The 25912-nt window shown below is 36.4% G+C and overlaps 2 protein-coding genes across 5 annotated transcripts in view; one reads left to right on the forward strand and one right to left on the reverse strand.

The window, feature by feature from the left end:
• Positions 1 to 1902: 1902 nt before the first annotated feature.
• On the reverse strand, positions 1903 to 11767 carry suds3 (SDS3 homolog, SIN3A corepressor complex component). Of its 4 annotated transcripts, none has more exons than XM_082555775.1 (12): positions 11540 to 11767; positions 9886 to 9955; positions 9703 to 9758; positions 9041 to 9112; positions 7808 to 7827; positions 7532 to 7688; positions 7218 to 7313; positions 7010 to 7071; positions 6891 to 6912; positions 6591 to 6696; positions 5699 to 5783; positions 1903 to 2779 (listed from the first exon to the last, which is right to left on the reverse strand). In XM_082555775.1, exons 1-12 carry the CDS (start codon positions 11649 to 11651, stop codon positions 2681 to 2683), a joined length of 957 nt encoding a protein of 318 aa, XP_082411901.1. In that variant the 5' UTR covers positions 11652 to 11767; the 3' UTR covers positions 1903 to 2680. The 4 variants fall into 4 exon arrangements, with proteins under 4 accessions (XP_082411901.1, XP_082411903.1, XP_082411902.1 ...); XM_082555777.1 differs by lacking the exon at positions 11540 to 11767 and adding an exon at positions 10773 to 11475; XM_082555776.1 differs by lacking the exon at positions 11540 to 11767 and adding an exon at positions 10382 to 10738.
• The window catches only part of taok3a (TAO kinase 3a), a 134039-nt gene continuing 118317 nt past the window's right edge, over positions 10191 to 25912 (forward strand). The window contains exon 1 of the mRNA XM_082555757.1: positions 10191 to 10278. The gene's annotated coding sequence lies outside the window, so the exon portion shown is untranslated. The remainder of the gene's footprint in view (positions 10279 to 25912) is intronic.

Here is a 25912-nt window from a genome sequence, read left to right on the forward strand (position 1 = left end):
AAATATCCAGGAAAAAAATAGACAGATGATTTGGACACAGAACACAGACTCGGCTGACTTGGAAAAATAAACAGCAATTGAAATGCTTGTCTTTACTATACCATGTTGCTTAATGAATAACGCTTTATTAAACATGTTAAAACATTAAATGGTCCAGGGATCCCCTGGGGGTCTTGTCTGCAGTCAATAGAGCGTTTATAGCAGCTATGATCAGCGGATCAAAAAACTACTTACATGTGACAGAGGCCACTCCTAATAACCAGCAGAAAAATAGCATATGCCTCTGCAGCTCTTGACAGCTTCTCTTTTCCACACTCAAGAAAGCCCTTTGCATTTGCAATATTCTCATTTTTTGTGATGCACTCATATAATGTTAACTTTATGTTCTACAGGCATCACAGACCAGAGCAAATGCAACTAGTCTTTAAGTCAAATTTATCTAATTTATGAATTATTATTAAGGTAATTTTTTAAAACAAAGTGAAAGGTCAACAGAACTTTTTGGACCGTTGGAGCATATCAACACATCACCTTTTTCGTGCTGTAAATTAAAATTGGTGTCAAGTGAATGTGTGCCAAGGAGGAGGTGCCAGGGTTCTGTGACTGTGTATGATTCTTCCACATGCTAATGAGGCCTTTGTTTGTTTAATTAATTAATTGTTAAATTACCAATACGTCATGTTTCTTAGACAAAATGACACCAACCCAGAGAACAAGCTGTTTGACATTGGCAGTGAAGATTTGACACGTTTTTTATGAGCACAACCCACGTACTCAACTCCTCACTACTGTGACACCATTTATGGGGAAACAAACAGGCTTTCCAAGAGTGCAAGATTTTTATTTTATTTTTTACCCACAAGCATTATTGTAACAAAGAAATAATCAAATACAAATGTTTCACTTTTTGTGCCAAGTTTGATGACGTTTAATATTTAATTACTGCATCAAGATATTCACATTGGGTTTTATTTTGTTGTTGTTGTTTGGTTTTTTTAGGCATGTAAAGGTTTTATAACTGAAGGAGTGTTCCAGAACAAATATCAACTTAACCACTTTTTCAGTAAAATATTTTTATACACTTAATTTCATAAATTTTCATTGCACTGTTCCCCTTTCAAAGTGGAAGTTCAAAGTTCTTTGAGGGGAAGCCAATCAGAAATAAGGGGACTTTTGGGGACTGGAGACATTTTTCAGACAAAATAAATTTAAGGATTCCATAAAGGGCCTATAAAGGACCTATAAAGGACCAGTATAAGACATGTGCTACTATGGTGAGGGGTGCCTATGGCGGTAAAGCAGGTCATCTACTAGTCAGAAGGCTGGAAGTCTACCAAGTCTCTCAAGGTATCCCTGGGGAAAATACTGATGCTTTTTACAATGTGAATGCTTGTGAATGTTAGAAAGCGCTTAAGATGTAGGAAAAATTGCTTCTCTGAATGTATGTGTGAAAGAGACATGCTGCATTAGAAAAGTACTATACTATAATAAAAAAAAAGAAAAAAAAAGAAAAAAAGAAAAGTACTATATAAGAACTAGTCTCTGCATAAATAACAGCAATGAGGTCCCTGTACAAAATAATCACCTGAACATTTCTCTCCAAATAAATATAGCCCAAAAGCCAGAGGCTCCCAGTTCATGAGGGCCAGTACTCAAATCATACCAAGAACCACTACTTTCAGTTGTTTGAAGCGACACCAAACTAACAAGTCATTAATTTATATGCCAGCAGTAAATACAGGCCTATGTGTTATTCAAGTGTCTTAAATACCCATAAATAATGGTTTTTGTGTTGTGAATTGTTTTTTTCTAGATTGTCAACTGTGGTTTGGTGCTTTTCATATTAAAGTAAAAAAACAAAACAAAAACCAAACAAACAAACAATAAAACTGAAGCTTGAAATTAAGCAGAAAACATCTTTAATAGAATGGAATACAGTACAAATCACAAAATAATGCTCCACATGCAAATACTGGTAAACTAATCCAGGAGTTTCACATATGGAGAAGGTCATGTCACAAAAAACATTTCTCAAATAACAAATTACAAAAAAATGAAAAAAAAAAAAAAATCATCAGATCAGCATAGGAAGAAACTTTTACTTCATAATGATACTGGGAAAAAAAAAGGCATATTCTTGAAAATGGCATTGCTTCCTGTATAAAGTAACTGTAATTTTAGTTGAGGGATTTCTATATTCAGTTCAACCTGCAGCAGTTCCTCGGTTGTATATTTTTTTTCTTTCCCTCCAGTACTTGATCGGTCACACATCGCTAGTTTTTCTGTTATTCAAATCAGGCTGTTTGAGAACTACTTAATAACTTAATGATAAATGTAAATAAGATTGCTTTGGAAAGATTTGTAATCAAAACAAGTCATCTTTGTGACCACAAACCAGTTTTACATGCATGCCACATAGTGACAAATATAAGGCTGGAAAACAGTTGGATATCTGGCCATGTTCACTGCAGTAGCATTTGGTTAATGAGGGGAAAAAACTGGATGAGATATTCATAGCCACAGAAGACCTCGTCTGTGTATATTTGTGTTTTAGGGGGTAGTGTATATAAGATAATGAAATATGAATGTGAGGCCACATGTTAGACTCCAAAACTGGATGAATGAGCCACTGGCTGGATGGATGGGTAAACGCACAGATGGGATTGGGTGTGGTAATGCTTCACGCAGCCGACCGCCGACGAATGACAAACGCTCCCCTCTGCAGCTGCCCCAGGTAGATCCTCATCTTTGTGCTGTCGCTTGTTTTTCTCACCCAAATCTGGAAATCACACACAGAAGAAACCCTCAATACAGCCAAACTGCTTTCTTCTTCATGTGCACGTTAAAAGGAAGCTGGAAAAGTTCCTCATGAATAAATTCACATTTAACATTAAAAATGAACAGTTTTCCTTCCATTTTAATAAATTTTGTTTTGTGAATCAAAAAAAAAAAAAAAAGAGTCAAATCTGTGCAATGAAACAGTTGATGATATCCGTTTTCATTCAACTACTCAAGCAAAACTTTAATGTTGCACTTCATTAATGTAATGGTATTCACCCATCATAATGCATAATGTATGGCACAAACAGAAAAAGGGAGCTGCACAAAGACATCAAGCATGACAACAAATAATGTAGGCTATACCAGAGGGAGAAGTTACCCTCATTCAAAAATCAGTAATGAATAACTTTGTCTATCGTTATTAATGAACATAAGGGAAAGGTTAGCTGAAAAGGTAAAACCGTATTGAGTTGTAACATTTGCCTGAGTTAAAAGGCAATTTCCAAACAAAGTGAAGTTCATTATTCTACAATGAGAAAGATTATTCACAAGTACAAAGCAGTTACCAGTTTTTCCAATGTAGATGTTCCAGCAAATTCACCCTGAGGCCACCATACAGTGCTCAGACAAACTGCCAAAACCCCAAGAACTACAGACAGGCTTGATTGGGGTTTGTTTTGAACCTACAGGACTTGAGCACCTTACAGGCATTGTGTCAACCATAAACTCCTCTGAGCACGACTGAATGGCCATTGCAACACCTTGATTCTTTTTAAAACTCCAGACGTCAAGTTGATTAAAATGCTGTGGCGGGACCTTAAGAGAGCTGTCTAACCACGTAGATGTCAGTAGATTTCATTTAACTGAATTCTGGTTTTGAAGTCTGATTTATACTGCGGGAAATCTATGCCGTGACCATCCACGCACCTGTCGAGAAAAGAAACTACACATTGAGTTGATGGCATGGAAGGGTGGAGTGTAGAGTTAAAAGGGGTTTCCTGTTTCGTTACAATGTAGATTTTCCACTGAAGAATAATACAGGCATTACCTCTCCTAATTCAGGTGCATAATCCGAGCTACGGCGTTCGCAGTAGGACAAACAACTCTGGTCACCCTTCATGTGTACTGAAGTATAGGCAGTCAGCTTGCTGTTTACCTTAGCTCTCAATAATGTGTCCATGTCTATTTACTCTGGAAGAGGCTATAAAGCTTTTTTAAAGAAGTCTGATACAGACCGATTAGTCAGTGAGTCTCACTTGTGTCTGATCACAGCATTTCTGAGGTGAGTTGTTGAGCATATCTTGCACATTTCTATTGGTAAGTGCTGTTGTCATTACTGATGTTAGCTGCTGTTTCCTGGCATTAGTAAAGAAATTTCCCTGAATCTAATATTTTTGGACTCTGAAACTTGGAAAATAAACCTTCATACAATGTGAGAACATAAACAAACTTTTTACCAGAGTGAAAGTGCAATTTTATTTTATTTTTTTTAAAGTACACTCAAGCCTGACATTAGCTGTCAAAATGTTAGGTTACAACCAGCTGTTGTTGTTTAGCCAGCTCATAGTCAGCTGTCCAGAGGGTTGCATATGTAATCTGCTGACAATAAGAAATTGCAACAATAAGCTAATTTATGCACATTTTAGTGTGTTAGCCCCCTGCCTTCAGTTCAGGAGATGAGGGCTGAGTTGTGGAGGAAGAGGATTAGGTGGAAATGAGGGAGGAGAAAGGCATAATGAGAAAGAGATGTCAAAAGGATGCATGTAGAAATTTTAAATGGCCATGTACAGTTTGGAAGAGTTGTTTGTGATCTTTAATTTATCAGGAATTTATAAGACAAACTATGTATGTAGCTGGTCTCAACCCACATACATAAAAATGAAACAGTAACTTCCATGGTGACTTTCACAAACCAGGTTATGCCCCTATGTGTTTTGTGAGATTATTAATTTCTTGAAAAGTGCAATTACACACTCATCAATGGACATTTATTATTACAACATTGTTTTTTCTCTTAAATAATCGCAAAAAATTACTTACTATACCTTTAAAGTCACTGCTGCTAAAAGACAGTAAATCATGGTGTGTGCGTTTTTATTTTTGTTAAATAAATAATGAAATTGTTCAATATTCCTGTTTTGTTCATCTAACTTTTAAAACCTGGAAAGGGAGTCATAAGTTTTATAATGTCTCTGTATTTAAAAAGCTTAGAATTAATAGAGGGTGTACCATTTTTCTTATGTGAGGATGTGTTATTGTTGTTTTAGTAAATTGTAAAAGCTATCAGAAGTCCTATCAGATATCAATACAATATATTAACTTAAAAAAAAAAAAAGAAAAGAAAAAAAAAGAAAAAAGCAAGGCATTTTCAAGCTTGTAATGTGCTTGTGGAAACCCAGAAGTACAACTGCTGCACAATTGGTCTCAAATGTCATTTTGATTTTTCCTTTGTTTTTTTCCCTCCCAAATTGTTCCCTAATATCCTAAAACAGCTGGGCACCATACTTTTTAGCAGATGTTCCTCAAACAGAATTGTATACTCAGAGACTATTTTCAGCTGTTTATCAATAAACATTTAGTGCTCTGGTGACTATTCACAGCAGCAGGATAGTACATGTGGCATAGAGTCTGGTAATGATGGAATATGTTGCCCCGCGCAACAGTGTGTCTTGCTGATGTCTTTTTAATGTTTTTTTGGAAAACAACTGAGCGCTATGCCATGGAGAAACATACGATGTCGAGCTTAGACTATCTTATTGGATAGGACAATGCTTATGGTCTTCTTGTCTGGTCATCTTATAGGAATGACAATTTTTTTAAAGACTATATACACAGAATACTTCAATCTTAATTAATTATACAGTTCTGTACGCAATTGAATGAGATGCTGATGCTTGGAATGAGAACTAAAACCCACCTCATTGGTTCCTACTGTGCTGATGACACAGCTGATCTTTGTGTTGTCTTTTGACTCCAGGTAGATGGCCTGACTCTTGTGGTACCTGTCAGCATAAACACACACAGACTAAACATCAAACAAACAAGTGCAGACTGGAGGGAAGTTCATTATAAATAATTTTACCCAGCTGAATAAACCACATTACTCCTGAGAAGGCACTAAGTAGATAATTGGAATGAAAAATCAAAACAAAAAGTCTGTTATTTTTTAATAGCTCCAACCTTATAGAGGACAGAACAAACCTAGAGGAAGAGACTGACAGAAGGTACTTCATTATTAAGGGCCCACTGAAGAATAATGACGCATGTGCCTCCCTGTGGCTTTTTGAGAAGGCTTTCCAGTGGTGGCATCTTCTTTAGCCATCAATAAATGAGACTTTGCCTTGAAAGAAAAGTGCACATAGCTCTGTCTTCTCAAATTACTTTGTCTATATGAGCAGCTAATAGGACAGAATTCTATTATTTTTACCCATCTTCAAATGACCTTATGCTCTGACGTGTCTGATTCACAACTCAGCTCTGAAATAGAAGGGCAAGGGAGGGCTGTGTCTATTCAGGGATTTTCACTCTTATTTTGGCATAACAGCAGGGAGTGCGTTGCTGGTTCTTGTGCAGACATATTCTACAAATATGCATTTTTAACAGTGCCTTTAAGCATAGTATTCAGCAGCTCCTAAGCAATCTCTCTTTCTGTAGCGCAGAAAAAAATGAGGCTGCTATCACAGTGGTTGTAAAATATCTTTACAGGCTCAAGCTAACATCCAACGCATAACAATGTGGCCATCTAGTGGCGACGCTGTGTATGAATTGCTATCGTGTCAGAGATGCACAGATTAAAACTTGAAATTCACCATCTTTTATCATAGTAAAGTTTCCCATCCTCGATGCGGGCCTCATAACGCTGGGTGGGGCTCTCCATGGGAGCAGAGGGGACATGTTCTGGAGATGAGGGAGACACTAGGGAGGGAGAAACACCCGATTAATACCCCCTGCTAATATACATGTAAGAAACAAAATATTACTGTGATGCATTTTATTGACCCTTTCTCCTAGCAGAAGACCAATGCTACTCTCTTCGTCTGAGAGGTAACTCAGTACACACATAAATGTTCATTATAAAAATCCGTAGTAGAAGGCACGTGCAATCATACCTGGTCGCTTTGGTGATTTCAGCTGTAAAAAGCAGGGTTGAAAAGATTTATTATAAGGAATTGCTGAGTTATATTGCTTTCCAAAAACACATCACATCTAGAAATTTAGAAGCACTCACCTTATTAAGTGTTCTTAAATCTTCCATTATCTGCTCATCTGTTAGCAAATAATTTAGCTGAGGTTTGAAGAGTTAAAGAAAGTTTTTTGGGGGTTTTTTAAGACACAAAATCATTTTTTTAAATTTATTTTAAGGTATCTCAAGAACAAATTCTACAAGTATAAATAATCTGGAATATTTTACAGTCACAAGTTTATGCAAAGGATATCTGGTGCAGGTTTTCGCCGCTTGTCTGGTATTGGGACTGGATCGTTGGGCCGTCTCCTCAGCTTCCGGGTCATGATAGGCTTTACCTCCATGGAGTCTATGAATAGAAGAAATATGAGTGTGAGCTCCAGATGCATAGATGAATAGAGGTTAGCATCTTAACTGTATCTGAAAACTCAGATTTCATTTGATGACTTAATATTAAAATATGTAGAAAGAAGTAAAATACAGCCACCCACATACTTTTTTTTTTTTACCCCATCTCTCTTTTGCTGAGCAAGTCCCTGATTAATAATCCTGTTCTGGCTCCCTTACCGCCTGTCAGCTCCATTGTTAATTTCTCGTTCTCAATCATCTTCTTTTTCTCCTCCAGCTCTGCAATTAGGTTTTCCTTTAGCTCAACCTTTTTATCATCGAACTCCTTCACTGCTGCCTTTTTTTCCTTGATGTAGTTCCTCTCCACCTGCTCTGTCTGCAGAAGGTACAAAGCAAGAAGAAATTTATGCTTGTATGTCCAAAAAAATAAAAAAAATAATGGCTGATTTTGATTTTACATTAGCGTCAGACCATCTGAGATACTGTTGCACTTACCTCAAGCTGGAGAAATAGATCTGTAAATGGGAAAAATAAAGCACAACTGGTCACATGAAGCAAACCGTTGTTCTGTGTCATTAAATTCAATTTATTTACCCTCAAAAATCATAAAAGAGAATGCTTATAGCACAGGAGCACAAAGTACCAGAAGCTTATAGTAAAATACTGAAGTTCAAGTAAAACTCCGAGAACAATAAGGCACTGACTGTTTATCTTTTAGTCATTTTAGCATTAGAAATTAACTGATCATTGGTAATTACATACTTTCTATTCTCCACTGCAGTGATTATGAGTGTACTACCAGAGCCTTTTGGCACTGCATTCCTAACTAAATAAACACTCATTTTGATCAGCAAAAAACTAAGTACATTCCATTCTGGCACACAGCAAGCAAAGGAGAAAGCTGATCACAAACAAGACAAGCTACGGAGTCAACAAAAGCCGAGTATCCAATATAATTAAAGCAGCCGAATGGTTAGAGGACAGGTTGGAAACAGAGAGAAGCTGCTCAGTTTTTTACAAAACAGCATCCTGTTAATTTAAATGAGTAGACAGTATGCGCTTTCATTCCACCCAATACAGTTAAGTGCATCGCATGGATTTATGTGTTTGGGACATGTGGATGTGAGCAGGAGCCCTGCGGAAGAAGGCACACATGTTGTGTGAAGTCAACCACCAAAAAACTTAAAATATATACATATATAGCTTTTATAACAAGTAACTGAGCAATATCGTCAGCTGTCTCTTCAGTGAGTCTCTGATAATGTGGCTAAAACTCCCAACTCCACCACCTGGAACTATATCTTGTCATCTTTTTAAGCCTAGCGTAGGATCAGTTTGCAGTAGATGCAGGTTTATATTATCCAGCTCACAGCAGATCTCCAGAGCAGAACAAGGACTACTATTATTCTTACGAAGCAGCTTAATGATACTGAAGACCACCTCAAAAGAAGGCCTTATATGGGAAGGTCAATTTAAGTGTGTGGGAAAAATTGCAGTTTAAAAAGTCCAACCAAGACATTGGCTTGATTCTTTCATTACCCATACTTCTCTTCTTAAATCCATGGTAGCGGCTATTTTTATTTTCAGGTACACACAGTCGTCTGTAGCTCTGTGCATTTCCCTGAATAAACAAGCCAAACTAGAGCAGAAAGCTTCCTTAAATCTAAACAGCATGTCCAACATTGGTTGGCATGGATGCATCAGAAGTAAAGCACTTCATGTTCTTGCCTGCATTCCGAAGTCTCTCTTTGTACTGTTGGTCCAACTTCTTCATCCTCTTCTGATACTCTTGCAGTGTGCCTGACAAGACAAATGTGTTTTAGATATTAATGCTGGGCGTTGTTCACTCATGAAAACACACCATACAGTATTGTAGACTACCCACTACTATTTATTTATTTTTGCCACACCTTTTACACTGAACCACAGGGTAGACTAGAATACACTGACACTGTAATTACTTTTGGATTTGCAAAACAACTTATCATTCTGCAGTTTCTACAATCATCAGCATGAGCAGTAAAAGCCTTTTGGGATAGCTGACAGTACTTTCAAACAGCTCACTCAGCAGTTTAGAAGCAGTTTGCATCAGTAAACAACAGACAGTCTTAACAATAAAAATGAGCTCATGGCAGAGGGCCATTTGTCATCACTGTTTTATCTTTTTAGCCAATGACAAGCGAGCACTTTTAAACTGCTCTTCTGCCTGATGATGTAATTCCTAACCACTAAGCACCATGACTAATAAGTAAGGTTTTAGCTATGCCCTTGACAAGTCAAAATTAATCCTCATGCTCACACACAGTACCACACAATAAAAGGCAGGAGTCCTTCAAATATGGATAATTCCTGACACCTCCATTCATGTGAAAATAAGTCAAAATGATTACCTTCTTGTAACTGCTGCAGCTGCCTTTTCAGAGAGGCCAGTTTGTCTTGATACATTCTGCAATGAAAGAAAAGCTAAAGTCCCAACCCCCTTACAATAGCACAGTAACTTAAAACTTTCATCACCAAAAATGATTTTCAGTGAAAGGTTAGGGCTGCTTATCCACAGTTGGCAAGAAACTTACTGCTCCTTAATTTCCACATAGTCATCTTCGTCATGTTTGGCAAGATCAGTTTCACTGGCATCCTCAGTGTCTGGAAAATCAAGAAGAAAAAAGAAAGGATTTTCTCAGCTAAAATTTGAAAACATTTTTTCCCCAAATACTTCACATGTGATCATATCAGGAATGTTTACAGGCATAAGTTTTCAAAAACAACCTTGATGCACAGATGGCAGAGATATCTGCAGATGAAAGTACGTGCGTGGCACAGATGAAGTAATGGTCTACACCCTGCTTGGGAATGCCCTGGGGTTGATAATGTAGACAGTGGGAAATCCACGTATGCCAGGATAACAGCTGATACCTCTACGTATTCTTGAATCGACTGCAGAAAACGCTCAGCTACACCAAACTAAAGTGGGTACATCTGCTTAACTGCCCTTGGGCTTTTTTTCTCGATGACATTTATAGAAAGAGTGATGATCTATATTTTTAAGCACTTTTCGCAAGGTGTAATTACCAGTACAGATCCCGGCTAACTTGGTAGTGCTGTCAATCCAACAGCAACTCTCTCGAAACAACGCCAGCATGTTTCACCAAACCTGGTTTGATGTCAGAAGCTCGGGAACCAAGTTATAACCACATATGTCTGACGAAAAAAAATTCACCGGCTTTACGTTGAAACGTCAAGACGAGCAAAGACTAAGGCCCCTCTCTGTATTCAAGCTGACACAGCACCTTTCATTTTCGGCTAGCATTAATGTGCTAGCATAAGTTAGCCGCGCCTGCTGATAAAGAGTGTAACCCGACTCTAGCTTACGTAGTTAGGCTTAGAAGAACATATCCGGAGAGGAGAAGAAAAATAAGTCCAGCTGTTCGCTTTGGAGGTCAATGTCAGGGAATTGGCTAACCTTGCAGTGTTGTCATCGCCTTCCTCTGATCCGGTCTTTCTTTCCCTTTCCCTGCAATCCGTTCTGTCTCAGTGAAGTGTGTGAAAAGGGCAGAGCAGTGGACACAGCACGCAGGATTTCGCTTGCCTTCCTGCCGACCTGTCAATGCCCGGAGCTAACGTTACGTAGCAAGTTGGCTAATTAACGTTTGAACTGCCATAATTTTTTTTTAAGAAAAAAAACGAATAGTTGAAATTTATAGCTGTGCTTCGGGAGCACTGTTTTAAGCGCACATGTACGTCAAGGCACTGTGGTCAGTGGTGTTTTCATGCTCTTGTGTATAACGCTAAAAAATTAATGCTAGCAATCTTAGCGTGTTTATCACTGATTATTTCTTTCGCTCGACTTGCTGCCAACTCTGAAAAAACCGAACGGTTTGCTTTGCTTACTGAGCTTAAATCACATACTTCTGAGACAGTTCCTCACCAGGCAGACTCTTTGCTCGTGGCACTGTGTACCTAAACGTAGCTAGAAAGCTAACTAAGTAACGTGTGGCTGCATTGAAGTAGCTTTCCAGTTTTGGGAGCGAGAAATACATTTTAACTTGTTTTGTACTTGCGCATACTACGCTACATGGACAAACGGTTTCCACTGGAAGGGGGAAAACGACTTAAATGCTGCATTTTAAGAAAACACATCCAAATTCATACAATAAAGCGCGCATTTCCGTTTTTTCCAACAACTAGACAGAGCCCGACAATCGGGGAAGATATTGTTGAAAACGTTACCTTCTTCCGAGTCTCTCCCCCTGAAACTCCGATCGTCGTCGTCATCCACGCTATCGAGTTCTTCTTCATCATTGTAATAATCCACCATGGGCGACAGCAAAGTCGAAGTCATTTATGCGCTCCGAAAAATGTAAACAAACATAAAATAAACAATCGATTTGTGTTTTGCAGCTTGCTTGGAAGAGCGCCTACAACTGGTAGGACCCCCGGGTGTCAAGCTGTCCAAGAATACGCCTGGGTAGAATTTTGATAATAAACGAATCGTATAAAACATTTAATCGCAGTTTTTAATAGAACTAGCACAAAAACTTTGAAACAGTCACCGCTAATTAATAGAGGCCAAGTTTTCTATGAGTGATTTGAAATGTATGGTAAAACATCTAAACAGGCACATTTCCTATCACATTTGGATAGTTAATAAGTTTCTTTGTTTTTTTTCACTACTCTAAGGATTAGCATCGGAAGGTGATTGGTGAACGCCAGTTTTTTCATTGAGGCCACTGCTGATCCCTGCCAGCTGCCTCTTCCTCGCCCCAGTGCTCACACAATAACTCAGAAACATTTTCAAACAGTAGTGACCAAAAGAACTACAAAATGTGTTTGTGTTTCTATAGTAGTTTTACAGAAAATCTACGGACAGCTGAAGAAAAACAAAACAATCTCGAATTTTTACAACTGCTTAAGCTGGGGGGAATCAAATATGCAAAACCTTTAAAAAAGCAGATTTAGCATGCTTTATTAAAAAAAAAAATAATAAACAGATAAAACAAAACAAAAAAAATCACAAAAGCATTCAAAGAAACAAAAACGTATGGTTTACTATTAACCTTTTTTGGTGTATTTAGTGTATTATGTTGAAAACCTAAACTTTAGGAAAATGCAGTTTACTTTATATGAGCAGAATATGCTCAGTAACGATCTTTCATTGACAGTCTATGGAAATTAGTTTTTGTTTTTTGGTTAACGTTGACATTTACATCCTTAATTTTGGTATCATTTTGGCATTGTTTTTGGTCATTAGATATGAATTTGACTAAATTAGTGAAATAATTCTGTCAAATAATTGGTGAAATGTTATCATTTTAACAGCAAATTTATCAGGTGGTGTCTTCAGTGTTGTACTTGGACAGACATAAAAGGTGATAGTGTGATCCCAGTGATGCCAGTGGACGAGAATACTGTTAATCATATAATGCCCAGTTCTACTCGAAGACAGCTTGCACTTCAGTAATGCACTTTGGTACTTAACTTTATCAAAACATGAGACGCTCTACTCCAGTATATTTTGAATTCAAATATGATACATTATATGGACAAAAATACTGGGCCACCTGCACCTGCAGGAGGTAAGCGGCCATGGAAATCCATACCACGAAATTCCTGATGCACAGTTTTGATTTTAATACTAAGGGACAGTTGCAACTCTGTGCCTCAGCACTTTGTGACCCTGCTTTGTAACCTTTACATGGTGTACCGCTGTGTGGCTGAGTTACTGTGGCAAGTGTGGCCTTTCAACAACACCATTTAGTGGTATAAATGAATGGAAGAAAATTCACAAATGGACTTCCCACAGAGGCATGCTCAAATTTACTGAATGACCCATTCTTTCACAAATATTTGTAAAGGCAGGGTGTGCCATTGTGTGTACTCCGTGTGGCTGCTTGAGTTTTGTGGACCTGTGGCTATGGGACTGAAATGATCTGAATTAAGAACAATTAGGAGGTGTGCCCAAATACTTTTATACATATAGTGTATTTTTTACTCCATAAAATGTATTTTAAAGCTTGAGTTAGTTATTATATTTTCAGATTTCTAACATAAATCTACTGTAGATAAAGTTACCCAGCAGAATATGATTAATTAATCAACACCAAAGTGACACGATAATAAATCATTAATTGTGAATGAGTGTTACAAAGCATATGATTCTGCAAGCACTTTTGCTTGCACTAATAGGCAGTAATGCTAAATACATTTACATTAATTAAATTAATTCTGCCTTAAAATGAATTTATTAACAAAGAATTGATGTTGGGAGTGTTACTAGGCCTACCTCTAGAAGAGAAAGGCACTTCACATTTATAGAAGAGAAAAGAGAAATAAATGTTTAAATAGTTTACCAGTTACAACAAAGAGACACTGTAAAGATCCTATGTTTAGGGCATAACTCAAGCAATGGCTGATGGCAAACCATATCTGTGATTGCTTTTAACTTAACATGATGTATTGTTTTACAATCTGTGTTTTCAGGTCTGTTTGTATTTTTACAGTATTTTCCATAGTTTCATGTTACCTGCCCAAGTAGTAATGATGTAAATTAGTAGTTTTGGGTAAAAAAATCTGGCATGTCTACATTTTATGTCTATATGATGTCCATTAACATGCACTGTGTCACAGTCTGGCGAGGGCAGACTGTATGAATTGAAAAAGGACCCAAAATGCAGACTCCAAGGAACAGGGAACAAAACTTGAATGTTAACAAAAGGCGAGCCGTTTAATATGGCTGGAAAAAAAGGTACAAACAAAGGGCAAGGCAAACTGAAGCAAAATTAACACAAACCTAAACTGGGAAATCTAAACAAACAATAAGAAAAACCTAGACACGAAACTTGGACGCATGGCATAGGAAACATGGCGTGGACAACAGACGACCTGACAATCACACACTGAAAACAGAGGACTTAAATACACAGGAGGTGATTAGGGGAAGTGGAGACACATGAGGAAACAGCTGGCACACATGAACATAATGACGTCACAGTGGGAGAGTAAAACTGAACATGATGAACACAGAACACCAGACCTCTTCACAATAAAACAGGAAACATAACTAGAAAAATTTGCATTTCCTGCGAAAATGCAGTGTGGATGCTTAAAGCTGAAGCTATATGCAAAAAGTAGCTGAAAAAGCTGAAAAGTTGCAGAAATTGTAAAAACTTTGCAGAAGCAAAAGAAGTTTGCTAAAATGGAATAACTTAGCAGAACTGCAATATCTTAGAGGAAACATAATACTTGGCAGAAATACAATAGCATAGCAGAATTTAGCAGAAATATTGTAACTTACCAGAAACATGATAACTTCTCAAAAATACAAGAATTTAGGAGAAATAGTATAAGATAACAGAAAGAATATATTTAGCCAAAAATACTTAAACATTACAGAAACACTATGATTTAGAAAAATAGTACAACAGAGCAGAAATATTGTGATTTACCAGAGACACTGTGATGAACTATGAATATTGTAATTTTAAATTGAGACTATGTTTTAGCACAAATATTATAATTTGGCAGAAATACTATAATTTAGCAGAAATACTATATTAAGCACAAATCCTATAAAAAGCAGAAATGGTATGATTTAGCAGAAATACTGTATTTAGCACAAGTACCGAAAAGTACCAGAAATACTATGATTTAGCAGAATAGTAATAACTTATTGAAACACAAATGCACAGAGGGACACACAAACACAGGCTCTAATCCAGTCAACCAGTCTAACTATGTTCAATTTAAATCCTACAATGACATGCTGTCAAATAAGGGCAGGGTCCTCTCTCTCCCACTAAACACACACACACACACACACACACACACACACACACACACACACACACACACACACACACACACAGGGAGAGAGGACTAAGTTTCTAGGTCAGCCTGGGAGCTGCTGAATTTGAATCCACCAATCAGAGAGGCTGTTTACGTTTTCCCGCCAAAACAGGTGCATCTTTTTACACACGCAGCACAGAGACATAGACCTGCTTCTTTCAGTTTATTTCACATAGTGAGGATTCCCCTCAAACAAATGACCATAATTTCCTAACCATAGGGGCTAGAGCGGTCATTCTTACACCGTTTTGTTCAGAAGAGATGGGGGAATCTTCAAGTGTTGACAATTTATCATTAAAATATGAATTTTTAGAGATATATGACATGGATGACTTGTTTACTTAGAAGCCACGAATTCCCCAATATGCAAATTTGAATACCTGGAGCCCACATACATGATTGGCTGGCTGGGAAGCTGTGCAGGCCCTGATTTGTGGATTTGAATTCCTCAGCCCTCAGATATGATTGGCTGGCTTAGAAGCCATGAAGGCCCTAATATGCAAATGTGAATGCCTCAGGACACATATATGATTGGCTGGGAAGCCGTGCAGGCCCTGATTTGAAAATTTGAATTTCTCAGTCCTCACAGAGGATTGGCTGCCTGGGGACCTGGCAGAAATATATAGAAATACTATGATTAAGCATAAATACTACATTTAGTAGAAATACTATGTTTTAGCACAAATACTATAAAAAGCAGAAATACTATAATTTAGCAGAAATACTATATTAAGCACAAATCCTATAAAAAGCAGAAATAGGATGATTAAGCATAAACACTACATTTAGTAGAAATACTATGTTTGAGCAAAAATCCTATAAAAAGCAGAAATACTATATTAGGCACAAATCCCATAAAAAGCAGAAATAGTATGATTAAGCATAAATACTACATTTAGTAGAAATACTATGTTTTAGCACAAATAGTATAAAAAGCAGAAATATTGTAATTTAGCAGAAATACTATATTAGGCACAAATCTTATAAAATAGCAGAAATAGTATTATTTAGCACAATAGTAATAAGTTAAACAGAAAAATTGGAAAAGCAAAATGGACAGCTGAAAAAATGCTGAACATGCTGAGGGTCCCTCAAATATACTTGTTAAATGAAAAAATCAGCAAAAAAAATGCACAGGGAGAGAGAAGTAAGTTTCTAGGTCAGCCTGGGAGCTGCTGAATTTGAATCCACCAATCAGAGAGCCTGTGTACTTTTTCCCGCCAAAACATGTGCCTCTTTTTACACACGCAGCACAGAGAGACACAGGATTATTGCAGCCTATTTCTCATAGTGAGGACTCCCCTCAAACAAATGACCATAATTTCCAAACCGTAGGGGCTAGAGCGGTCATTCTTACACCGTTTTGTTCAGAAGAGATGGGGGAATCTTCCAGTGTTTACAATTTATCATTAAAATGTGAATTTTTAGAGATATACGACACGGATGACTTGTTGACTTAGAAGCCACGAATTCCCCCAATATGCAAATTTGAATGCCTGAGGCCACATATATGATTGGCTGCCTGGGAAGCCGTGCAGGCCCTGATTTGTGGATTTGAATTCCTCAGCCCTCAGATATGATTGGCTGGCTTAGAAGCCACAAGGCCCCAATATGCAAATTTGAATGCCTCAGGACACATATATGATTGGCTGGGAAACCGTGCAGGCCCTGATTTGAAAATTTGAATGTCTAAGTCCTCACAGAGGATTGGCTGCCTGGGGACCTGGCAGAAATATATAGAAATACTATGATTAAGCATAAATACTACATTTAGTAGAAATACTATGTTTTAGCACAAATACTATAAAAAGCAGAAATACTATAATTTAGCAGAAATACTATATTAAGCACAAATCCTATAAAAAGCAGAAATACTATATTAGGCACAAATCCTATAAAAAGCAGAAATAGTATGATTAAGCATAAATACTACATTTAGTAGAAATACTATGTTTTAGCACAAATAGTATAAAAAGCAGAAATATTATAATTTAGCACAAATAGTATAAAAAGCAGAAATATTATAATTTAGCACAAATAGTATAAAAAGCAGAAATATTATAATTTAGCACAAATAGTATAAAAAGCAGAAATACTACATTTAGTAGAAATACTATGTTTTAGCACAAATAGTATAATAAAGCAGAAATACTATAATTTAGCAGAAATACTGTATTTAGCACAAGTACCAAAAAGTACCAGAAATACTATGATTTAGCAGAATAGCAATAACTTACAAAATTACAAATATGGAGGCATATTGAAACAGAAATGCAGAGAGGGACACACAAACACAGGCTCTAATCCAGTCAATCAGTCTAACTATATTCAATTTAAATCCTACAATGACATGCTGCCAAATAAGGGCAGGGTCCTCTCTCTCCCACTAAACACACACACACACACACACACACACACACACACACACACACACACACACACACACACACACACACACAGACAGACACAGAGGGAGAGAGCTGCCGAATTTAAATCCACCAATCAGAGTGGCTGTTTACGTTTTCCCGCCAAAAAAGGTGCATCTTTTTACACACGCAGCAGAGAGAGGCACAGGATTATTGCAGTCTATTTCTCATAGTGACGACTCCCCTCAAACAAATGACCATAATTTCCTAACCGTAGGGGCTAGAACGGTCATTCTTACACCGTTTTGTTCAGAAGACATGGGGGAATCTTCCAGTGTTTACAATTTATCATTAAAATATGAATTATTAAAGATATTTGACTTCTAATGCACCATAACTGAGTAGAGCGAAGCAAAAACTGCCTTGACTTGCCCTCAAACAACGCTTTGTAACTCGAAATCTATTTGGAGTATCGATATCATTCTTTCACCGTAAGAGACAGCAGGCTTTGGTGAACAATCATGGAAATTTTCAGGTCTCTGTGGAAATCCAACAAAAAGTTATGACGAGAGAAAAAAGTGGTTCATTTCCACAGTTTGAAATCTGAAGAAATCTGAGCGAAGGACGAATTTCCTACCCTCAAACAAGTCCAACTCATTTCAGAACGGTAATAGGTGAGAAAGAAATTCTTGAATTGTGAGCGTCAGGGGTGTCTGAAGATATTCGGGGACAAGCCTCATGTCTTAACTTTGCTTCGTTAAGGAGATATGACGATTCGAATATGCCTCTCATTACAGAAATCCAGCGGTGATTTTGAACAAGCTCTCCATTCACTTTATATGGAGAGTTTTCTGACCTTGTGTTAGTCTGAGGAGATTTGCAAAAATTCTATAAATCCCACAACAATGATGGTGACATTTTCTGAAAGCCAGCAAAAATACCTACGTTTTGATGTATAATTTGTGGAAGTTGAGTGAAAATTGAGCAAGTAGCAGGAAGTTGTTCGGACATGAAGTGAAAATTGCAAAACCTTCAGTGGCACACTGGAAGCCAAGAGCATAGCAACCATAACAACACATGTATTTTGTGAAAAATCACAATTTTGCAACTCAAAACTTTAAGAGGCATAAAAGTAAAACAGTATAAGATTTGAAAAAGCTGAATCATACCTGAATAGACCAATAATTTGTGAACATTTTAAAGTTTGAATGGTTGTTCTAGGTGAAAATATGAGGAAGTAGTTAAGTTTCAAAAACAAGCAAATTTTAGCAGAATTGCTGAAGTTTCCCATTCATTTCAATGGGACAAATTAAAGGAAAAAAGTGGAATATTTTAAAAAGTATAATAGTTAAAAATAGCAAAAGATATAGCCGGAAAGAGCAAAAATAGCTGAATAGTTTAAAATTTGAACGGTGAAAATCGGCTGAAAATTGTGGAAGTAGTTCTACGGCGAAAAGTGTACGGAAGCAACTAGAATTAGAAAAATTTGCATTTCCTGCGAAAATGCAGTGTGGATGCTTAAAGCTGAAGCTGTATGCAAAAAGTAGCTGAAAAAGCTGAAAAGTTGCAGAAATTGTAAAAACTTTGCAGAAGCAAAAGAAGTTTGCTAAAATGGAATAACTTAGCAGAACTGCAATATCTTAGAGGAAACATAATACTTGGCAGAGATACAATAGCATAGCAGAATTTAGCAGAAATATTGTAACTTACCAGAAACATGATAACTTCTCAAAAATACAAGAATTTAGGAGAAAATAGTATAAGATAACAGAAAGAATATATTTAGCCAAAAATACTTAAACATTACAGAAACACTATGATTTAGAAAAATAGTACAACAGAGCAGAAATATTGTGATTTACCAGAGACACTGTGATGAACTATGAATATTGTAATTTTAAATTAAGACTATGTTTTAGCACAAATATTATAATTTGGCAGAAATACTATAATTTAGCAGAAATACTATATTAAGCACAAATCCTATAAAAAGCAGAAATGGTATGATTAAGCATAAATACTACATTTAGTAGAAATACTTTGTTTTAGCACAAATCCCATAAAAAGCAGAAATACTGTACTATGATTTAGTAGAAAGACTATAATTAATCAGAAATACTAAATTTAGCAGAAATACTATATTAAGCACAAATCCTATGAAAAGCAGAAATAGTATGATTAAGCATAAATACTACATTTAGCAGAAATACTATATTAAGCACAAATCCTATAAAAGCAGAAATAGTATATTAAGCACAAATCTTATAAAATAGCAGAAATAGTATGATTTAGCACAATAGTAATAAGTTAAACAGAAAAATTGGAAAAGCAAAATGGACAGCTGAAAAAATGCTGAACATGCTGAGGGTCCCTCAAATATACTTGTTAAATGACAAAAATCAGCAAAAAAATGCACAGGGAGAGAGAAGTAAGTTTCTAGGTCAGCCTGGGAGCTGCTGAATTTGAATCCACCAATCAGAGAGCCTGTGTACTTTTTCCCGCCAAAACAGGTGCATCTTTTTACACACGCAGCAGAGAGAGGCACAGGATTATTGCAGCCTATTTCTCATAGTGAGGACTCCCCTCAAACAAATGACCATAATTTCCTAACCGTAGGGGCTAGAGCGGTCATTCTTACACCGTTTTGTTCAGAAGAGATGGGGGAATCTTCCAGTGTTAACAATTTATCATTAAAATGTGAATTTTTAGAGATATACGACACGGATGACTTGTTGACTTAGAAGCCACGAATTCCCCCAATATGCAAATTTGAATGCCTGAGGCCACATATATGATTGGCTGCCTGGGAAGCCGTGCAGGCCCTGATTTGTGGATTTGAATTCCTCAGCCCTCAGATATGATTGGCTGCCTGGGGACCTGGCAGAAATATATAGAAATACTATGATTAAGCATAAATACTACATTTAGTAGAAATACTATGTTTTAGCACAAATAGTATAAAAAGCAGAAATACTATAAATTAGCAGAAATACTATATTAAGCACAAATCCTATAAAAAGCAGAAATAGTATGATTAAGCATAAATACTACATTTAGTAGAAATACTATATTAGGCACAAATCCTATGAAAAGCAGAAATACTATGATTTAGCAGAATAGTAATAACTTACAAAATTACAAATATGGAGGCATATTGAAACACAAATGCAGAGAGGGACACACAAACACAGGCTCTAATCCAGTCAACCAGTCTAACTATATTCAATTTAAATCCTACAATGACATGCTGCCAAATAAGGGCAGGGTCCTCTCTCTCCCACTAAACACACACACACACACACACACACACACACACACACACACACACACACACACACACAGACAGACACAGAGGGAGAGAGCTGCCGAATTTAAATCCACCAATCAGAGTGGCTGTTTACGTTTTCCCGCCAAAACAGGTGCATCTTTTTACACACGCAGGACAGAGAGGCACAGGATTATTGCAGCCTATTTCTCATAGTGACGACTCCCCTCAAACAAATGACCATAATTTCCTAACCGTAGGGGCTAGAGCGGTCATTCTTACACCGTTTTGTTCAGAAGAGATGGGGGAATCTTCCACTGTTAACAATTTATCATTAAAATATGAATTATTAAAGATATTTGACTTCTAATGCACCATAACTGAGCAGAGCGAAGCAAAAGCTGCCTTGACTTGCCCTCAAACAACGCTTTCTAACTCTAAATCTATTTGGAGTATCGATATCATTCTTTCACCGTAAGAGACAGCAGGCTTTGGTGAACAATCATGGAAATTTTCAGGTCTCTGTGGAAATCCAACAAAAAGTTATGACGAGAGAAAAAAGTGGTTCATTTCCACAGTTTGAAATCTGAAGAAATCTGAGCGAAGGACAAATTTCCTACCCTCAAACAAGTCCAACTCATTTCAGAACGGTAATAGGTGAGAAAGAAATTCTTGAATTGTGAGCGTAACGAGTGTCTGAAGATATACCGTGACAAGCCTCATGTCTTAACTTTGCTTCGTTAAGGAGATATGACGATTCGAATATGCCTCTCATTACAGAAATGCAGCGGTGATTTTGAACAAACTCTCCATTGACTTTATATGGAGAGTTTTCTGACCTTGTGTTAGTCTGAGGAGATTTGCCAAAATTCTATAAATCCCACAACAATGATGGTGACATTTTCTGAAAGCCAGCAAAAATACCTACGTTTTGATGTATAATTTGTGGAAGTTGAGTGAAAATTGAGCAAGTAGCAGGAAGTTGTTCGGACATGAAGTGAAAATTGCAAAACCTTCAGTGGCACACTGGAAGCCAAGAGCATAGCAACCATAACAACACATGTATTTTGTGAAAAATCACAATTTTGCAACTCAAAACTTTAAGAGGCATAAAAGTAAAACAGTAAAAGGTTTGAAAAAGCTGAATCATACCTGAATAGCCCAATAATTTGTGAACATTTTAAAGTTTGAATGGTTGTTCTAGGTGAAAATATGAGGAAGTAGTTAAGTTTCAAAAACAAGCAAATTTTAGCAGAATTGCAGAAGTTTCCCATTCATTTCAATGGGACAAATTAAAGGAAAAAAGTGGAATATTTTAAAAAGTATAATAGTTAAAAATAGCAAAAGTCATAGCCGGCATTAGCAAAAATAGCTGAATAGTTTAAAGTTTGAACGGTGAAAATAGCACAAAAATTGTGGAAGTAGTTCCACGGCGAAAAGTGTACGGAAGTCCTAAGAATAATAAAGAACTAGAAAAATTTGCATTTCCTGCGAAAATGCAGTGTGGATGCTTAAAGCTGAAGCTGTATGCAAAAAGTAGCTGAAAAAGCTGAAAAGTTGCAGAAATTGTAAAAACTATGCAGAAGCAAAGGAACATTGCTAAAATGTAATAATTTAGCAGAACTGCAATATCTTAGAGGAAACATAATACTTGGCAGAAATACAATAGCATAGCAGAACTTAGCAGAAATATTGTAACTTACCAGAAACATGATAACTTCTCAAAAATACAAGAATTTAGGAGAAATAGTATAAGATAACAGAAAGAATATATTTAGCCAAAAATACTTAAACATTACAGAAACACTATGATTTAGAAAAATAGTACAACAGAGCAGAAATATTGTGATTTACCAGAGACACTGTGATGAGCTATGAATATTGTCATTTTAAATTAAGACTATGTTTTAGCACAAATATTATAATTTGGCAGAAATACTATAATTTAGCAGAAATACTATATTAAGCACAAATCCTATAAAAAGCAGAAATGGTATGATGAAGCATAAATACTACATTTAGTAGAAATACTTTGTTTTAGCACAAATCCCATAAAAAGCAGAAATACTGTACTATGATTTAGTAGAAAAACTATAATTAATCAGAAATACTAAATTTAGCAGAAATACTATATTAAGCACAAATACTATGAAAAGCAGAAATAATATGATTAAGCATAAATACTACATTTAGCAGAAATACTATATTAAGCACAAATCTTATAAAAAGCAGAAATACTATATTAAGCACAAATCCTATAAAAGCAGAAATAGTATATTAAGCACAAATCTTATAAAATAGCAGAAATAATATGATTAACCATAAATACTACATTTAGTAGAAATACTATATTAGGCACAAATAGTATAAAAAGCAGAAATACTATAATTTAGCAGAAATACTATATTAAGCACAAACCCTATAAAAAGCAAAAATAGTATGATTAAACATAAATACTACATTTAGTAGAAATACTATGTTTTAGCACAAATCCTATAAAAAGCAGAAATACTGTACTATGATTTAGTAGAAAAACTATAATTAATCAGAAATACTATATTTGGCAGAAATACTATATTTTGCACAAATCTTATGAAATAGCAGAAACAGTATGATTTAGCACAATAGTAATAACTTAAACAGAAAAACTGGAAAAGCAAAATGGACAGCTGAAAAAATGCTGAACATGCTGAGGGTCCCTCAAATATACTTGTTAAATGAAAAAAATTAGCAAAAAAATCTATAACAGCCACACAATCACAAATATGTACACATAAGGAAACACACATGCACAGAGAGACACACTACCAAGATCAAATTCAGTCACCCAGTCTAAATATATTGAATTTAAATCTTAGAATGAGATCATCCCATTAAAAGCCTTTCTCTCTCGCTCTCTCTCTCTCTCTCTCTCTCTCTCTCTGTCACACACACACACACACACACACACACACACACACACACACACACACACACACAGGGAGAGAGAAGTAAGTTTCTAGGTCAGCCTGGGAGCTGGTGAATTTGAATCCACCAATCAGAGAGGCTGTGCACTTTTCCCCACCAAAACAGGTGCATCTGTTTACACACGCAGCAGCACAGAGAGACACAGGATTTTTGCAGTCTATTTCTCATAGTGACGACTCCCCTCAAACAAATGACCGTAATTTCCTAACCGTAGGGGCTAGAACGGTCATCCTTACACCGTTTTGTTCAGAAGAGATGGGGGAATCTTCCAGTGTTGACAATTTAATATTAAAATATGAATTTTTAGAGATATATGACATGGATGACTTGTTGACTTAGAAGCCACGAATTCCCCAATATGCAAATTTGAATGCCTGAGACCACATATGTGATTGGCTGGCTGGGAAGCCGTGCAGGCCCTGATTTGTGGATTTGAATTCCTCAGCCCTCAGATATGATTGGCTGGCTTAGAAGCCACGAAGGCCCCAATATGCAAATTTGAGTGCCTCAGGACACTTATTTGATTGGCTGGGAAACTGTGCAGGCCCTGATTTGAAAATTTGAATGTCTCAGTCCTCACAGAGGATTGGCTGCCTGGGGACCTGGCAGAAATATATAGAAATACTATTATTAAGCATAAATACTACACTTAGTAGAAATACTATGTTTTAGCACAAATATTATAAAAAGAAGAAAAACTATAATTTAGCAGAAATACTATATTAAGCACAAATCCTATAAAAAGCAGAAATACTATAATTTAGAACAAATAGTATAAAAAGCAGAAATACTATAATTTAGCAGAAATACTATGTTAGGCACAAATCCTATAAAAAGCAGAAATACTATAATTTAGCAGAAATACTATGTTAGGCACAAATCCTATAAAAAGCAGAAATACTATAATTTAGCAGAAATACTATATTAGGCATAAATCCTATGAAAAGCAGAAATAGTATGATTTAGCAGAAATACTGTATTTAGCACAAGTACCGAAAAGTACCAGAAATACTATGATTTAGCAGAATAGTAATAACTTATTGAAACACAAATGCACAGAGGGACACACAAACACAGGCTCTAATCCAGTCAACCAGTCTAACTATGTTCAATTTAAATCCTACAATGACATGCTGTCAAATAAGGGCAGGGTCCTCTCTCTCCCACTAAACACACACACACACACACACACACACACACACACACACACACACACACACTCAGGGAGAGAGGACTAAGTTTCTAGGTCAGCCTGGGAGCTGCTGAATTTGAATCCACCAATCAGAGAGGCTGTTTACGTTTTCCCGCCAAAACAGGTGCATCTTTTTACACACGCAGCACAGAGACATAGACCTGCTTCTTTCACTTTATTTCACATAGTGAGGATTCCCCTCAAACAAATGACCATAATTTCCTAACCATAGGGGCTAGAGCGGTCATTCTTACACCGTTTTGTTCAGAAGAGATGGGGGAATCTTCAAGTGTTGACAATTTATCATTAAAATATGAATTTTTAGAGATATATGACATGGATGACTTGTTGACTTAGAAGCCACGAATTCCCCAATATGCAAATTTGAATACCTGGAGCCCACATACATGATTGGCTGGCTGGGAAGCTGTGCAGGCCCTGATTTGTGGATTTGAATTCCTCAGCCCTCAGATATGATTGGCTGGCTTAGAAGCCATGAAGGCCCCAATATGCAAATTTGAATGCCTCAGGACACATATATGATTGGCTGGGAAGCCGTGCAGGACCTGATTTGAAAATTTGAATTTCTCAGTCCTCACAGAGGATTGGCTGCCTGGGGACCTGGCAGAAATATATAGAAATACTATGATTAAGCATAAATACTACATTTAGTAGAAATACTATGTTTTAGCACAAATACTATAAAAAGCAGAAATACTATAATTTAGCAGAAATACTATATTAAGCACAAATCCTATAAAAAGCAGAAATAGGATGATTAAGCATAAACACTACATTTAGTAGAAATACTATGTTTGAGCAAAAATCCTATAAAAAGCAGAAATACTATATTAGGCACAAATCCCATAAAAAGCAGAAATAGTATGATTAAGCATAAATACTACATTTAGTAGAAATACTATGTTTTAGCACAAATAGTATAAAAAGCAGAAATATTGTAATTTAGC

Source organism: Aulonocara stuartgranti, assembly GCF_965226115.1.
Source record: "Aulonocara stuartgranti genome assembly, chromosome: 12".
NCBI lineage: Eukaryota > Metazoa > Chordata > Actinopteri > Cichliformes > Cichlidae > Aulonocara > Aulonocara stuartgranti.